Source organism: Neltuma alba, unplaced genomic scaffold (genome assembly GCF_004799145.2).
Source record: "Neltuma alba isolate B1F8T4 unplaced genomic scaffold, ASM479914v2 tig00013084_pilon, whole genome shotgun sequence".
Taxonomy (NCBI): Eukaryota; Viridiplantae; Streptophyta; class Magnoliopsida; order Fabales; family Fabaceae; genus Neltuma; species Neltuma alba.
Window position 1 is genome coordinate 292689 of NW_021637412.1, and position 15800 is coordinate 308488.

Consider the following 15800-nt stretch of genomic DNA (forward strand, 5'->3'; position numbering starts at 1 on the left):
CCCAATAAGTGAAAGAAAAAATTATAAATAAAGACTCCTCAATATGTAAAATTGTGTTTTGGGATTCTAAATTTGAAAAATAGCAAATAAGGATCGGATTCTACTTTTGCAAATATAAAATATAGGTGAAATGTCTAAAATGCCCTTAGCGAAATTGTGATTTGGTCTACTGAAATTGTCATTCGTTAAAGTGAGCTAGTCATTTCCCATAGTTAACTTGTCATTTGGCATATCCTTAGTCAAGTAGTGATTTGGTCCACTAAAGTTGTCATTTCTTAAAGTGAATTTGTTATTTCTCATAGGCAACTTGTCATTTGGCTGAGGGGTATTTCAGACATTTCACCACGATTTCATATTTACAAAAGTGAAGTCGGATCCTTATTTGCTATTTTTCATATTGAGAGTTTCAAATCTTAATTTTATATATTAAGGGGTCTTTATTTGTAATTTTTCCTAAGTGAAATTCATATATAAACTTGCATCGTATTATCGGGCCAACGAGTCTTGCGGCAAATGTGGGGCCCAGTTGGACATCAGTGGACAGGCCCGAATCAATCTTTGAATTTCTTCTCCAGCTCAATTTAGCCGGAGTTGGATCAAGTCGAGCCAGATTCACCAGTTGCAACGACTGACTAGTCAACCAAACTTATTGTGACAATTTGAATATTGTTGGCCAAAAAAACAAGACAATTTGAATATTAGAATTTTCAACGACCCACTTCGTCAAGGTCAAAAAAAAAAAAAACGACCCACTTCTTGGGCATAGAAAATTCTTGCCGGCCTGACTTAATCTTGCTTTTTCTTACACGATCTTAATTATGGCCTCGTATTAAATATACAGTATAAAAGTATTAAGCTCTCAAGCATTCTTGTTCTCTTGGAAAGTCCAGAAGGAAGGTTCGGGAAAGAAGGCTCTCACTTGTCAGTTGGGATATTCGCAGGACGATGATTAAAAGAGTGTTTGGATAAAGCCAATTCATGATTTAGAGAATAATTTCTGAAGAATAGATTTTGAAAAAAAACAGATTTTATAAAGAAGTGATTCTGAGAAGTAAGAGTGTTTCTGAAGAATGCGAAGTGGAAGTAGAATCATGATTTTTGCTTGTTTGGTACCATGGAACCCGCTTCTTCAGGGAACCCGCTTCCATAAAAAATGATGGAACTCAGTTCCATGCCCACCTCGGGGAACTGACTACACTTCCATGGAACCTATTTTATTTTCCCTTTTTACCCTTGAAGCTTTCAGCCGAACAACCTTTGAGATTCCACTTTCAAGGTTCCCCGGCGACAACCTTCATCCGCGACGGCAATGGTGAGGTAACAACATTCACTCGCGGTGGCTACGACCTTCACCTATGACGGTAACGATGCTCATTCGCGACGGTAACGGTGCTCATTCGCGGCAACCTCCAAGCTTCCAAGTACTTTGATTTTGATTTTAAATCAGAGACGGATGCAATGAGAAGAAACTTCCAAGTACTTCGATTTCAATTTCATTCTCGGATAGGTGACGACATTCATTTGCGACGCCAACAATCGGTTGGCGGGATTTTTTTTCTTGCCTGAGTTGAAATTAGATCTAGTTGCGGAGGTCTGGAAATGGTTGTTTCCGGTTCAGGTTCAGCTTGGACCGTGGAAAAATTTTATCATTATCTTCGTTGATTGAACTGGAAAGCGCAAGGAAGAAGAAGAGTATTTTTTTTATTCTAGTATCTGATTTCCTTTTCTATTGCTTGATTTGGTTTGATTTCTTGTTTATGGGGTTCAGTTTCTTGTAATCATCCTCCATTGCCGCCGGGGGTTATGGAGGTTGGCGGCGGTTCCTGGGGCTTAGCTGTTTTGGGTGAAGGCTTTTCTTTCTTTTGACAGGGGCATATTAGTCATTTCATTTTTAGAATTAATAGATTAATTAAAAATTATATCATGCTTGGTCACACCAACCACACTTTTAATCTCACTTCCACTTCCATCAAAAACTCTTCTATTGAAGAATGGGACACTACGAATTCATTATTCTTATTTAGTAAAAATACCAACCAGAATTATCCTTAGTAAAAAGATTCAAGTTTTTGAACCAGTAATTATTTATCTGCAGAATGCACATATACCCACCACGAAACATTGTGGCCCAAAAAAGGAGAGTATATTTTCCTCTCCCATGCCCAATTTTACCCACCAGTACTATCCTTCATATTCCGCATTCGCCTGTCACTATCCAATGCCGATAGACGAGCGGCAGCTTTTGTAGAACCTCAATGGAGCTTACTCTCACAAGATATAATCCAAAGCAATTTGTAGAAAAGGGTAAAAAGAATAATAATAATAAAAAAAAAAAAATGGCCAATCAGACAGCATTCCGATTCTCATTATGAAATCAATTCATGGCTCATGTCTGGAAATAATTGTCTTAACCGCTAAGTCCTGCTAAGATAAATGGATCCATTTACCAATGCCCATAGAGCAAATTACAATGAAAAAAGTATATCCATCGAATACCCACGGATCATTCTTAAAGATATCAAGATTGATGGCTTTCAAATCTACAACCTTTTGATAATTGGTCCTTTCAAGAATTTATAACATTGGTCACTTCTCTTGGCTCCGTCCCGTTCTCCTAGAAGGCAATTTATCCATGTCGATAATGGAGCAGACGTTGGACGTGTTATTATTGTGATAGCAACTTCGAGTCACATGCCACTATTTTAACCCTTCCAATGTTCTCCTGGCATTCGTCACTCTTGAACAAAACATCTTGCAAAATGAAGGTCCAAACATTGTCGCAGAATCTGTACGTATGTAGATGTCCCTGTGATTAAAGAGAAAGTGAAAACAGTTCAATTCTGACAATGCCTACATAAGGGCAGTAATAGTATTAATGGAGGTGAGAAGGAGACGTATATTCATAACTAACATGACATACGAAGACACCAGCTGCACATGAAATTATGGAAAAATAAATAGCAGAACAAAATTATAGTAGAATTCTCTGCTGAGGCAACCAGACACAATGAATTTAGGGGGAAGGAGTGAAAAATCTGTTAAATGATTCAAATCAGAGTGGTTTAAGAATCGCTGCAGCTGAACAAACTAGAACATCAAATGTAGATAAGCAGTTTGTTCAATTAAATATTATTTTGACGTGAATTCATAGGGTCAGAAAATAGGGGGGCCAAATCATGATTGAAACCATAAATTTGCAGTGTTTTCGGTCCTAGTAAGCTACTGTAAGGCAGGCAGTCAACAATAATAGGGTCAAGAAAGAATTGGGTGGCAAATTCAAATGATAGTGTCCCAATTGCTCTAAACTGAGGATTCACATGGTCCAACCCAAAATATTAAGACTCAATGTTACTAAAAATATGCCTTGAACCAATGTAACTGAAAATCGTGAGATCAGACGAAGAAGATAAACTTTCTAATATGAATTCCATTCTCGTCTATCTAGACTGGAACGACCAGAATAATATTTAACTACAAGATAAATAATTCTTATGCAGATAGACGGCTAGATAGGTTTTTAGTAGTCACTGCTTCACATTTTGGCTATCTCTGCAACTTATCGTTCTTATTAGTGTTTTCTTTATCTATGATAACAAAGAAAAATGGAGAATAAAAGAGGTATGCAGAAGCCATTGTGAGTTGAAACAATGGATCTTCACCATTATCAAAGTTTTCCTTTCTACAGAAGTATAGATGATAAAATAAAATAGAGTTCTACTATGACTTTTTTTCCAATGTTAGGTTCAAAAGGCAAACCAAAGGAACTAAATCAACTTGAGATAGAAAAAAGAATCAGACAATCTGGGAACTATTCTAGTTTGTTTCCTTCTCTCCTATGCCTTGCTTGCAAGCTTCAATCTGAGGATTTCAATCTTGTAAGCCAAATGTCATCCCATCTACCTATGCAGCTTACTCAAGAGCACAGACACAACCTCTTCATTCAATGGGCATCTCCACAAAGGAAAAAGAGTGAAGTTATGAATGTGCTCATAACTTTACTCTTAAAAGCTTAGGCATGACAATTTCTAACTTGTCCTATGTCGGGCACATAGCTATTGATCCATTTTTAGTACTCCAAACTATGTAACTTTATTATAGTGAAATTTTAGTTTTAGATTATATTTGGTACAAGTCGGGTACCTCCAACATCTAGACAAAACCCTAGCTCTGAATTTTAGTGATTTGAAATTAAACCATACTTAACAACAATAATGTAACTCTAATATTCTATAGTATTAAACTGGCTTAATTAAATTACAGAGGCTTAAACCTTGATGGAAAACTAGATCATTATTTTGGATGATTTTTTATGTTACAATATACATTATCAATTTGTCAAAGATTAGTAACCAGCCACCGCAATACAATTGGGTGAAGCAAACAAAGAATCTCAGAAAAATACTGGAGAAGGAATCTGTGTGACCGGGGGGAAGAAAAAAAAGAATAATTTCTTTGAGGGTGCAGAAAAATATCAACAAAAACTCCCACAATATCACACTCCATCGATTGTATACTTCTAATTTCAACTGGCAATGACGGGGCTGCCTACGGCGAATCGTGCTCATATCGAGGCCTTAAAATAATTTTAATGAAGTGCATTACTCAAAGGCCACAACAGAGAATGAGAAAAAAGGCCATTACCTTAATGGAGACCTTACTCTTGACTTGCGTTTCCAGAGCTTCAGTCATAGACTAGCAAATGGTATACCGTAACATCAATAGTCATATCAGGCCAAGAAAATAAAAGTTCATGGATGGCTCGAGGATAAAAGTGAGGAAGATAGACAACCAAATCTATCCCCGTAATAAAATCACCTTATCGAACTGGACAAGAACCTGAATAGCAAGCTCAGGACTGAGAGTACCGTTCTGAACCATCTCGTCAAGAGTCTCGGTAAGAAATATACCAATCGTCGACTTTCTGTACAGTTCGAATGTTGCCATTTTTGCACGCCAAACAAGATCTGTATCGGTGACAAATACTGAATGGATCAGATTACAATTATATATAGATGTTATAACCAGAATACGAAGAAACTTGTGTCTAAAATTTTTTTGGGGGGGGGGGGGTGCTGCAGTAGAGTTCGAATAAGGGATAGACGAATAATGAATGACAGTGATCAGAAATCGTATTACGAATCGAGTGGCAGCGTATAAAGCAGCTCTCTTCCTCGCTTATGTGCCTGCTTATTCTGGTTTCAATGTTTGGTTCGATGGGCGGAGCCGAAGAGGAGCGAAGAATTTAGGGCTTTTATACCCTAGAATTTGGAGCGGGAGGCATATATAGTGGAAGGTTGCCAACATGTGTAATGACCGCTATATCCTCATGTGATGAAAACTAATAATTGTCTTGTTTCATTTTTAAGTTGGCTTTTACGATTTAAAAAGTTGTGATTAGGTTTTATAATTTAATTAATTTTATCTCCAATTTACTTATTATATTTACTCAATAATGTTCATCATATGCAAGTTAATTCTTCTTGGTAAGTTGTGCATGTTAGTTTTATTTTAATATTTACTCATTCACACTTTCATCGCCTTCTGTCATCATAAGTTTTTTGGAATGTTTGAGTGAAAACTAAACTATAGTTTTAAAATAATCTTAAGGTATACAAAATAAGTATATGAGAGTAGTTTTATCTCGACTTACATAAAAATACTTTTTAAAAATGGTTTTTGAAAAAACTAAACATTCACATATTTGAAATATAAAAGAAGTATGTAGGTATGTGTATTTACAAAATTTAATAAATAATTTTGGAATGCGGGTCAAAAAAATAAATAATTTTGGAATTTTTTAAGATTTGGTGAAGATATTTTAAACATCAACAATTCAATTCAAATTTTAAGTGATAGAAAGTAATAAGAAAACAAAAATAAAAATAAAATCAGACAATGATGAAAATATAATATGGCGCACTTTAAGATTTGTTTTAAAGTATTGATGTTTACTAAGCATATCTAATTAATTAAATTCAAAGGGTGATGAAGTTTGCTTCTTTTATCATATGCATTGAGTTTACTCAAATAAGTTTGTAAATTGGTATTTTTCGGGGAAAATGATAATTGTTGGAGACCTAAAACATAAACTGTGAATTTTTTAAATTATACCTACAAATTACTTGGAGGTAGTGAGGCGCCTCTTATTGTCGGCCAACACTCCGGCAAACTGGTCAGATAATTGGTAATAAGACCAAAAAAAAAAAAGGGCTGGATACTAATAATAATAATAATAAATTATTATTATTATTATTATTATTATTAATTAAAAAAAAGTATACCTACAAATTTGTCACGTTAGGTGATATAAGCAATTTTGACCGCTGTTGAAGAGGTTTTGAGAATTATCCTTGATTATAGATTGGGAGCTAATTGCTGCTTTTGTAATGAGCTTTTGAAACTGAATTATGTGTGTTTTGACTTCTTAGGATTGTAATTTAGATTCTATTGTCGAATCTGAACCATTAGGTGCTGTTGCACTTTCACGGAGCATCTGAAATTTGTCGAGTGTTTTTTTTTTTTTTGGGTGGAGTGGGGGATTAAGTACGAGCTTCAGCAATTATTGTAGCGTGCGATTTATTTGAAAGGATTGGTTCGAGCATTGCGAACTCGAAACTTGGGCATGGATGTCGAGGGCGCTGAAAAGCCTGGCCATAATAATGCATTGTAAAAACCCCCCACGCATGGCTCATTATAATCGGTGACCATGATGTTTAGTGTAAGCAACCATGATTCTGGTTCTTGGTTTAATTTGATTGTATTTTTTGCACTGCATATGCATTAGAATAATGGAAATGATTGTCTTCTCTGTGACGTGATGTTCAAGTCATTGATGTACTGTTGACCGAATTAATTTGTACTCGTATTTCTTGTGGTCGTGTGCTAACCCAAAATTATATTACCTCCGATTTTTAATATAAAAACTGATTAATTAATTTAAGTAAATTAAAAAAAACTAATTAAATTAGTTACTTATAATAAATAGGTACTCCTCCGGTCCTTAATATAAGACCCATTTAACTAATTTGATTAGATTAAGGAAGTTAGGTAAGTTAATTAATTATAAGAAAAGTGACACATTTTTCCTAAAATATCATAATCATCTTTTTTAATACCCCTCTCCCTCTTCTATTTGATTATGGTTGAGGGAGTATCTATAGGGGTAATTTAGAAAAAATTGATAAATATGAGAAATGGGTTTTATATTTAGGACCAAAACCAACTTAAGAATTGGGTCCTATATTAAGAACCGGAGGAGTATTATTTTTTCCCAAATGTCCTTATTAATCAAGTATACTGACTAGAATTATCATTATTATAAAAACTACCTTAGAAAAAAATAGATAAATATGAGAGACAAAATAGATTAAAGTCTTATATTTAAGATCAAAATAAAAATCAAATGAGCTCTTATATTAAAGACCGGAGATGATATAATATTACTTTTTAAGTATATTAAGAAAACTGGTTAAATTAGTTATTTATAATGAATAGATGTTGTCTTTCCTAAAATGTCTCTGCTAATCAAGTACATTCGCTAGAATTACTATTATTACAAGAACTGTCTTGGGAAAAAATAGATAAATATGAGAGATAAAATGGATTAGAATCTAATATTTAGAGCTAAAATAAAAATCAAATAAACTCTTATATTAAGAATCGGAGGCAACCGCGATATAACGGCAATGAGTTGTTCAAATAGAGCAGCAAAATATATCTCACCCAAAAAAGTAGCATAATATATCTCGTCAGCTGACTTCTGTTGCAGACGAATAAATTATAAATGTTTAAGGCCGATTTACATTTGAACCTGTGTCCTGTCTACCTCTAATTCACATCACTTTGCTCAGTCTTCTTCTGGAAGAACAGAGATCCTAACAAGACAGCAATGCTAGTGATTGCTATTGTGAAAAGAAGACGCCTTCTTGAGAAGTTGTTCCGCTGCCTTCTTCTAGCACCATCCTCTCTTTCAGCTGCCCTCGCGTCCCTAAAAATTAGAAGCACACGGTTCAATGATACAGAAAGGAGAAACCACTTCTATGAATATGAAAAAGGATAACTGCCTAAGTTAATATACCCTAACATGAAAAGACCAACGAGGGAGTAACTTTGACGGCAGTCACGTGTAATGCAAGAGATTTAAATAAACCGCAACAAGGAAAATTTTATTCGTAAAGTTAGGGCGAGAAATCACCTTCAAGAAATTTAAATGTCCTCATACCATGACTAAATTATAAAGAGGATTATATACATTATCCATCTTCAGCCAATACAAGCTCAGATTGTCAGATACCAATTAATTCGTTGGGCAAGAAGCCCAACCTCCCAATGTATAACATTTCTTCACTTCTCTACCATAAAAGCATATCTTTTTTTGATAGGCCCTAAAAGCATATCTTAGCACTCAGCCAAATTAAAAAATAACTACAGCAGCAATAGGCAATTGCACTATTAATAAGGAAATGACTCCATCCAGCTCGAAGGCAGAAAGTTTGTGAGGTGAACAGAACTCCAACAGAGTGAGCATTTTCTATATACATGCATCGGAAAACCATTGAGAAAAAGGAGGGGGTGGCTTGTAAGTCTCCAGAAAGCAAAAACCCCCACATGAGCATACTTGAGCAGACGCAAATCCAAAAACATTTTTAAAAAAAAGCATCATTTTACACACGAAAAATAGCTAAAAGAAGATAACATAAAACCAAAAAGAAGATACAAAGAAGAGGTTTCCCGTAAGTTTCAAATATAAATTGACGTGACTATGATGCAACTACAATAAATTGATTATACTTTACCTTGAAGATCCTACAGTAGCAGTATGATCTGGGATGCCATTGCAGCTAGCTTCATGGTTGTATCTTTCTCGTAGTCTGACATATTTGTTACAAAGGTGACAGAGTTCTGTTCGATTCCCACAGAATTCCTGAAGGATGAAAACACCACACTGAAATAAGAGCCATAGCGCATGCTAAAATAGGATGTTCCTGATTCAGATGTCCTTGATAAAACTACCTGATGCTCATCCAGATCAATCGCTGGTAATGGGAACTCGCAAAATTCACAAGTAACAATTCTTTGAGGGCAATTTTCACCTTTATGGACATCTAAAATATCACGGTCCATCGTCTCACTGCACATTGAACAGGTGACCTGCAAATAAAGTTCAACAAAACAACAATAAGTGAATTGACCATCTAAATTCAAGAACTGTTATATTATGCTGGGAGGCCTTAGCGAGCTCCCCAACTAGTTCTTATTTTCCTCCATTTGATAGGCATGTCCGTTCCAAGCCCTAACCATAAAAGCTTCGGTCTCAAAATGAATCCAAACATATCTACAAAATATCTGGTCTCTAGATTTCAAATTGGCCGTATAATAAAAGCTTAGATATCAAATTTTTGGATTTCTTTATCATCCCATGCCTTAGACCTTACAATAAAATCTCAGATAGACACCTCCAGTAGCCCTTAATTAAGCCCTTGACGTAAAATCTCAGATATTAAAAATTTGCTTTCTTACATGTTCCTGGCTCAGCCACTGCCACCGACTACAAGAGAATAATTTCAACTATCAACCAAATACCTTACAACCCATTTATGTTTCCCTGTTCAGCACCAGTTAAAATTAGATGCCATAAAACTGAGTACCAACACCAAAATGTGAAACCCGAACCTATGGACTAAAGCACAAATTCACTAACCAAGCTGCAAATAAACTAAAAGAAATTAAATAACTTCTCGTCCAACAAATTACTTGTTTGGTTACCACAGCGTCGTCAACCAGCATATGGAACAACCATTCTCAGAAAATTATATTTCAAATATTTGATTGGATTTGCAAAATGAAACCAAGCACTTAGCTGCACCTTAACTGGCTTGGTAGGACTGAATTTTCCAGGCCCAGAGGCCACGCAAGAAGAAGTATGGAACCAAATAAAACCTTTATCTAAACAAACAAGAGTTTTAAAATCCATCACACCTGTACCTTTTTTGAGCTTGCTCACAATCGAATATGCAATAAAATACCTAGAGGCAGAGCTAGAACTCAAGTATGAGTTGAGCCGAGATTGAAAGTTCATATAAATTTTGGGAGAGTTGGAAACGTATAACACCAATATGATATAAAGAAAAAATTGAAAAGTCGGGGGGCATGGCCCCAGCAAGTACATTCTCCATCAAGGGCCAAAACCACTTACCACATCTAGTAAAACTCAATCCAACGCCTAACTAGCAAGTCAGTGTCCCAAAAACATCATGTTTAGAATCACTAGATGTCACACCACCGAACTTTCCAATAATGATAACCTTGCCTTCCCCTATAACTCCTAAGTTTACAAGGAAGACATGCACATATTCCACTATTCCAGTTTCATAAAATCTTCTAGAGCACCGTCCGACGAGCTCTTTGCCCCTGATCATAAAAAACAATCCCCAAAAGAAAAAATGGAAAGCAAGACCAAATAGTACATACCGGAGCATGGGTGCTTATGTAGTGATCCTTAGCATTTTTTTTGGGAACCATCTCACCGCAAACCTCGCATTTTTCAAGGTTCCGGGAGCAATGAGCATAATGCAAATCAATATTTGCTGCAGGGATAGATCGGTTGCTGTAAAACATTAAAATATGAATGATTACAAGTTTCTTAAGGACCGGGCATTAAAAAAGTAGCTACATTTTAATGCAGTCGGTTCTGTTCAAGATGAACCAAATATCACACTATTTTTCAGAAATATGCACTGACCGTGCTTAATTAGACTAATAAATGCATATCAGAATATATTTTGATGGCATGAAGCTGTTTTACGAGTCATGCGGTCGCAATTGCCTAAATACTTAGTCGTTCTAAAGACCATTCTTGACTCAGACAGATTCACTGCCTCAATTATGAATGATTATCTCAATTTCCCATGAGCTTCAGGGATTTTTTAGCTTATGTAAGTCAAGAACGAAGCAAGCATGCCCGCTTCAAAAATTTCAGGAAAGCGTGAGTCTAATGGAAGGTTAACCATAATCATTCCAAAATCCATAAAGTGAAAAGCGCAGTGTTTACCAGTGACTACAAATATTAGTGGCTTCATCGGAGACAGCTGCCATGTTGGAAAAGCGAAATAAACAAGAAAAAGGTCGTTCGGCGATCAAATCTTCAGGAAGCAGGAAACAGAGGTTAGATTTGAAAAATAACGACGCACTTAGAAAATCTGAAAATTGAAAGAGATCATCAAAGATAAAGATTCAAATAATACCGGCAATCGAAGAGTTTGGATTCCTGGTGTCCGCTGAGAACTACTTATGAAACAAGTGGGAAGAGCTTTGATTCCTGCGGTTGAACGATGTTTGTTGGGGAGACTTTATTACGCTCCCGGCCATCTAAATTGATGATTGAATGTTGCTGTTTTCTCCACGGGCCTTGAAGGCGGAGGAGCCGACATAATTGGGCCTATATAAGACCGGGATGAGCTTGGATCGGACGCTATTGTAATTTGGGCCCTCATTTAACGCCAACTCACCCAGCCATTCGTTAGGTGGGGTTCTCTTATTTTCCTTTTTATGTTACTATACGGGAAAAATCCCAAAAAACATACCTCTTAAATTGTAAAACTTCAAATTAGTTTGGTTTACTGTATCTTAATAGTAATTGAATATACTTGAAAAGTAAATGATAACAAATTTTTATAGTAATGTTTAATATGAGATTTTAAAATTCAAGAGGTATTTTTTTAGATTTTTCCTATGATGATTATCATTGTCTCAATATGGAATATAAAAATTGTAACATGTCGAATCATTCATAGTCTGTAAATAACACATTCATTTTTCAGATTTCGGGTTATATATAAGGCCCACTTTCGTTTATTAGGAAAAGCTGACTCCACTCTCTCTCTTTTTTTAATTTTGCCAAAAATTATTTAGGACTTGTCTGTTTTTTTTTCTTCTCAAAAGCCGACAGCTGTAGCAAGTAGCTGCAACGTCGGACTGAGACCCCCCCAAAAAAAAACCATATATATAACTTTTAGCCTTTATGGTTTTTGTCAGTTGTTGACTTAGTTATTAAATTACTACTATAATTTAGTGAAACTCAATCTTTATAATTCATGGAGTAAGGGAGTTATAAGAATTGAATTGTATTAAGTGAAAAAATTTCAGAAACTGAGCTATTTTAAATCAAAGCTCATGAAATAAATTGATAATTAAGAAATTAGGGACCAAAAAGCTATATTTTCGACAAAATTAAGGGGCGCTAATCCATGCATTTATACATCCAATGATACATAAACTGTGAGTAGTGTTTTAAAATATTTAACCTTTTTTGGGTTGCATGTTTGATTATTTTGTGGCGTAATATTCAAATTTCTTTAATTTCAAAATTAGCAAGTCACATTAGATATTTTTGTCATTTTTCTCTTGCAATACACGTGACGGTCTAGTTAATCTTAGTAATGAAGACTAAAAATGGGACGGAACACGAATCTAACCCGATGAGCACTTAGATCATCTCGTCCCCACATACACACACGTGGCATTTCACTCTTTATTTAAAAATAAAAAATAAAAGCATCATTTTATTCCTGATCGACTTGTCTATAGGAAGATCTGTGTACTGTTGGCCAACAGAAAGGTCATCTCATTATATTATACTCCTCATGTCCTTAATATAAGATCTAATTGTTGAGCAATTTTGATCCTAAATGTAAAACCTATTTTTCATATTTATCAAATTTTTCTAAATTACCCTTATAAATACTTTATCAATCATAATCAAGTAGAAGAGAGAAAAATGATATTAAGAAATATGATTATGGTGTCTTAGAAAAAAACATATCATATTTATTATAATTAATTGACTTACCTAACTTTCTTAATCAGACTAATTAAATAGGTCTTATATTAAGGACTGAAAGAGTACTACCTCCAATACAATACTTACTACTACCTTGGATCCTAGATATGAAAAGTAGTTGTTGGAGATTTAAATTTGCTCCTAAATAAAAATTCTCAATCCATTTTATTTTCTAAATTGATAATATTTTTTTCAAAATATCTCTGTTGATTGTAAAAAGTTTTCATTAATGGATAATTCTAATATACATGATTAAATAATATAATTTAGAAAAGTCAAAACACATTTTGTTATGAATAAGAATATTAGTTAATCATGTGCATTAAAATGGAAACCATTTGATATATGTAATCATCATGGGGACTACTTTAGGAAAAATAAATAAATAAATTATAAATATAAGAGACAAAGTAGACAATGGTATGCTATTTGGGACCGAAGTAAATTTTCAACTAACTCTTATATTAAGAATTAGAGGCAATAATATATGTATGTATAGATATATGAAAAAGGTCACTGTTATTTTTTTTTTAATTTTTCCCCAATTGTCTTGATTATGTTTCTGGCCAACTGTAAAACACCAATGATGTCAATCATATATACTCCTCTGGTTCTTAATATAAGACCCAATTCTTGAGTTGGTTTTGATCCTAAATATAAGACTCATTTCTCATATTTATCAATTTTCTCTAAATTACCCCTATAAATATTTCCTCAACCATAATCAAGTAGAAGAGGGAGATGAGGTATTAAGAAGGATGATTATGGTATTTTAGAAAAAATATCTCACTTTTTTTATAATTAACTAAATTACCTAACTTTCTTAATCTAATCAAATTAGTTAAATGGGTCTTATATTAAGGACCGGAAGAGTACTATCTCTGGGTCCTTAATATAAGAGCTCATTTAAATTTTATTTTGATCCTGAATATAAGACCTTAATCCACTTTGTCTCTCATATTTATTTATTTTTTCTCAAGATAGTTCTTGTAATAATGGTAGTTGTAACTAATATACTTGATTAGCAAAGATATTTTAAGAAAGACAACGCATATTTATTACAAATAACTAACCTAACTAATTTTTTTTAATCTACTCAAATTAGTCAACTAATCTTTACATTAAGCACCAGATGAAGTATAATTGTTAACTTAAAATGGGAATTTTCTTTCTCTTGACTTTAGGATATCAATGGGGTAAACAGTATATATCTTGCTTGGAGAGATTAACGAATAAAAAAGACCGCATATATATTATCAACCCAACACGCATATATACACGTTCTTTCTTTGTGATTATTATAGGATTTAATAGGATGCTAATTTTCTGTTCATCAGATGCGGCTATTTATCATCCCCTTCTAATTATGGAAGCTGGAAGGTTTCAGTCACAACGCGATCGAGAGGGTCCTGTCCAGATGTTTGCCACTGGGATATTGGTTTCACAACTCAGCAGTCATCACGAGCAGAACAGAGAAGAATCATATCATCCTGCTCACGAAAGGGACATATCACGATTGGTTAATCTTCACGTGGGCATCACGTGGCATCAGTCAATCAACGCACAGATAAACAGATATAAACATGTATATATCTGTATGTGTATAGAGAGAGAGAGAGAGAGCGACGCATTTTTTGGAGAAATAAACATGCATGCAGGTGCAGGTGTTGGCAGCATACAGGCGTTTACTTGTTTATATTAAGCATATATATGCGATCCAACTAATATTAGATTTTTCTAAGGGCCATCAAAATTGGTGAGAAACTGCCACTGTGTAGGGCTTTGTTTTTAATTTGAATGCCTATGTTTGATGGGGAATAATTAAAGAACATAACAGAAACAAAGCCGTGAATGAGAAATTAAGAGGGAGAGATAACCTGGTTCATAGACACAGCGTCAGTGAAATTAGGGCTAAGCATAACAAGGGGTTTTGTCAAGAGGTGGCTAGGAAAAATTTATTATTTAAAAAAGGATAAATAAAAAAAAACGAACTACTTCATTTACTGGGGATCCTCTTGTTTGAGGGGATTTTGGTTTTGGCATGATCATTAGATCGGCTCAACATTTTTTTTAGGAGGACTGGGCCATATAATTTCAATCATGCTTTGATTGCATTGTAAAAAATGAATATAAGAAAAGATATATAATGTTGTGTGCGTGTGGATATATACATTGGCAAGTTGTTGGACTGGTTGAGACGGGTTACTGGCTTTTCCCTTGAAACGCTCCTCTTTTTATCTTATTTCTGCATTTAATATCTGTTATTTCTGATCCTTAATATAAAATTTCATTTAATTTTTATTTTAATCCTAAATATAATACCATAATTTATTTTATCTCTCATATTTATATATATTTTTTCAAGATAGTTCTTCTAATAAAGGTAATTCTAGTCAATATACTTAACTACTAAGGATATTTTAGGAAAGACAATACATATCTATTACAAATAACTAACTTAACTTATTTATTTAATTTTTTTAATTTAATTAACTAACTTTTATAATTAGAATCAGAGGTAGAATTATTCAATGAAGCCACTTTTTATTTGCACCCAAATTCATCGCAGCACCATTTGTTCAGCGAGATATGATGGCAATGATATCATTTTACCGGACAAACAAAAAAGGAGGTAGTAATTTATGTTTTTAAGAAAATATCATCAGATGTTTGCTTCAGGCCAAAAAAAAAAATCAGATGTTTGCGACAAACGTGAGATTCTTTCATAAATATTCAAATGGATTTACCGAATTTATATATCTTCCTGATTTGTGAAGCATTCCCACGCAACGATGATAAGACAGATATTCATGGGGTCGCGGTTTGAGAAAATATGATCCAATAATGATGTGACAGGCTCATCTTACCCAAGATTCGATATTTCTGGTGGGTTCGGGGTGATCAGAAATCAGAGTAGTTGTTTTCCTGAGCTCAGTGCCAACAGTGCAAGAACCACTTTTGT

The 15800-nt window shown here is 34.3% G+C and overlaps 2 protein-coding genes across 3 annotated transcripts; both read right to left on the reverse strand.

The window, feature by feature from the left end:
• Positions 1-2328: 2328 nt before the first annotated feature.
• On the reverse strand, positions 2329-5250 carry LOC114734278 (transcription initiation factor IIA subunit 2). Of its 2 annotated transcripts, none has more exons than XM_028921867.1 (4): positions 5137-5250; positions 4816-4964; positions 4642-4692; positions 2329-2806 (listed from the first exon to the last, which is right to left on the reverse strand). In XM_028921867.1, the coding sequence occupies exons 2-4, from the start codon at positions 4942-4944 to the stop codon at positions 2666-2668; spliced, it is 321 nt and encodes a 106-aa protein (XP_028777700.1). In that variant the 5' UTR covers positions 4945-4964; positions 5137-5250; the 3' UTR covers positions 2329-2665. The 2 variants fall into 2 exon arrangements, with proteins under 2 accessions (XP_028777700.1, XP_028777701.1); XM_028921868.1 differs by having other exon boundaries at positions 5102-5205.
• A 2373-nt stretch (positions 5251-7623) lies between these two features.
• Positions 7624-11365, reverse strand: LOC114734294 (XIAP-associated factor 1). The gene is made up of 6 exons (XM_028921897.1): positions 11244-11365; positions 11051-11141; positions 10471-10606; positions 9013-9150; positions 8796-8923; positions 7624-7987 (listed from the first exon to the last, which is right to left on the reverse strand). Exons 2-6 carry the CDS (start codon positions 11092-11094, stop codon positions 7828-7830), a joined length of 606 nt encoding a protein of 201 aa, XP_028777730.1. The 5' UTR covers positions 11095-11141; positions 11244-11365; the 3' UTR covers positions 7624-7827.
• Positions 11366-15800: the final 4435 nt, after the last annotated feature.

What these genes read in the sequence shown, in the direction of transcription:
- LOC114734278 (XM_028921867.1), bottom strand. Translation starts at nt 4,944, where the DNA reads ATGGCAACATTCGAACTGTACAGAAAGTCGACGATTGGTATATTTCTT. An exon ending in TTCTTGTCCAGTTCGATAAG is followed by an intron (nt 4,693 to 4,815) that starts GTGATTTTATTA and finishes ACCATTTGCTAG; the next exon opens with TCTATGACTGAAGCTCTGGA. An exon ending in AGAGTAAGGTCTCCATTAAG is followed by an intron (nt 2,807 to 4,641) that starts GTAATGGCCTTT and finishes CTTTAATCACAG; the next exon opens with GGACATCTACATACGTACAG.
- LOC114734294 (XM_028921897.1), bottom strand. Translation starts at nt 11,094, where the DNA reads ATGGCAGCTGTCTCCGATGAAGCCACTAATATTTGTAGTCACTG. An exon ending in ACATAAGCACCCATGCTCCG is followed by an intron (nt 9,151 to 10,470) that starts GTATGTACTATT and finishes CTTTATTTGCAG; the next exon opens with GTCACCTGTTCAATGTGCAG. An exon ending in GCTACTGTAGGATCTTCAAG is followed by an intron (nt 7,988 to 8,795) that starts GTAAAGTATAAT and finishes TCTAATTTTTAG; the next exon opens with GGACGCGAGGGCAGCTGAAA.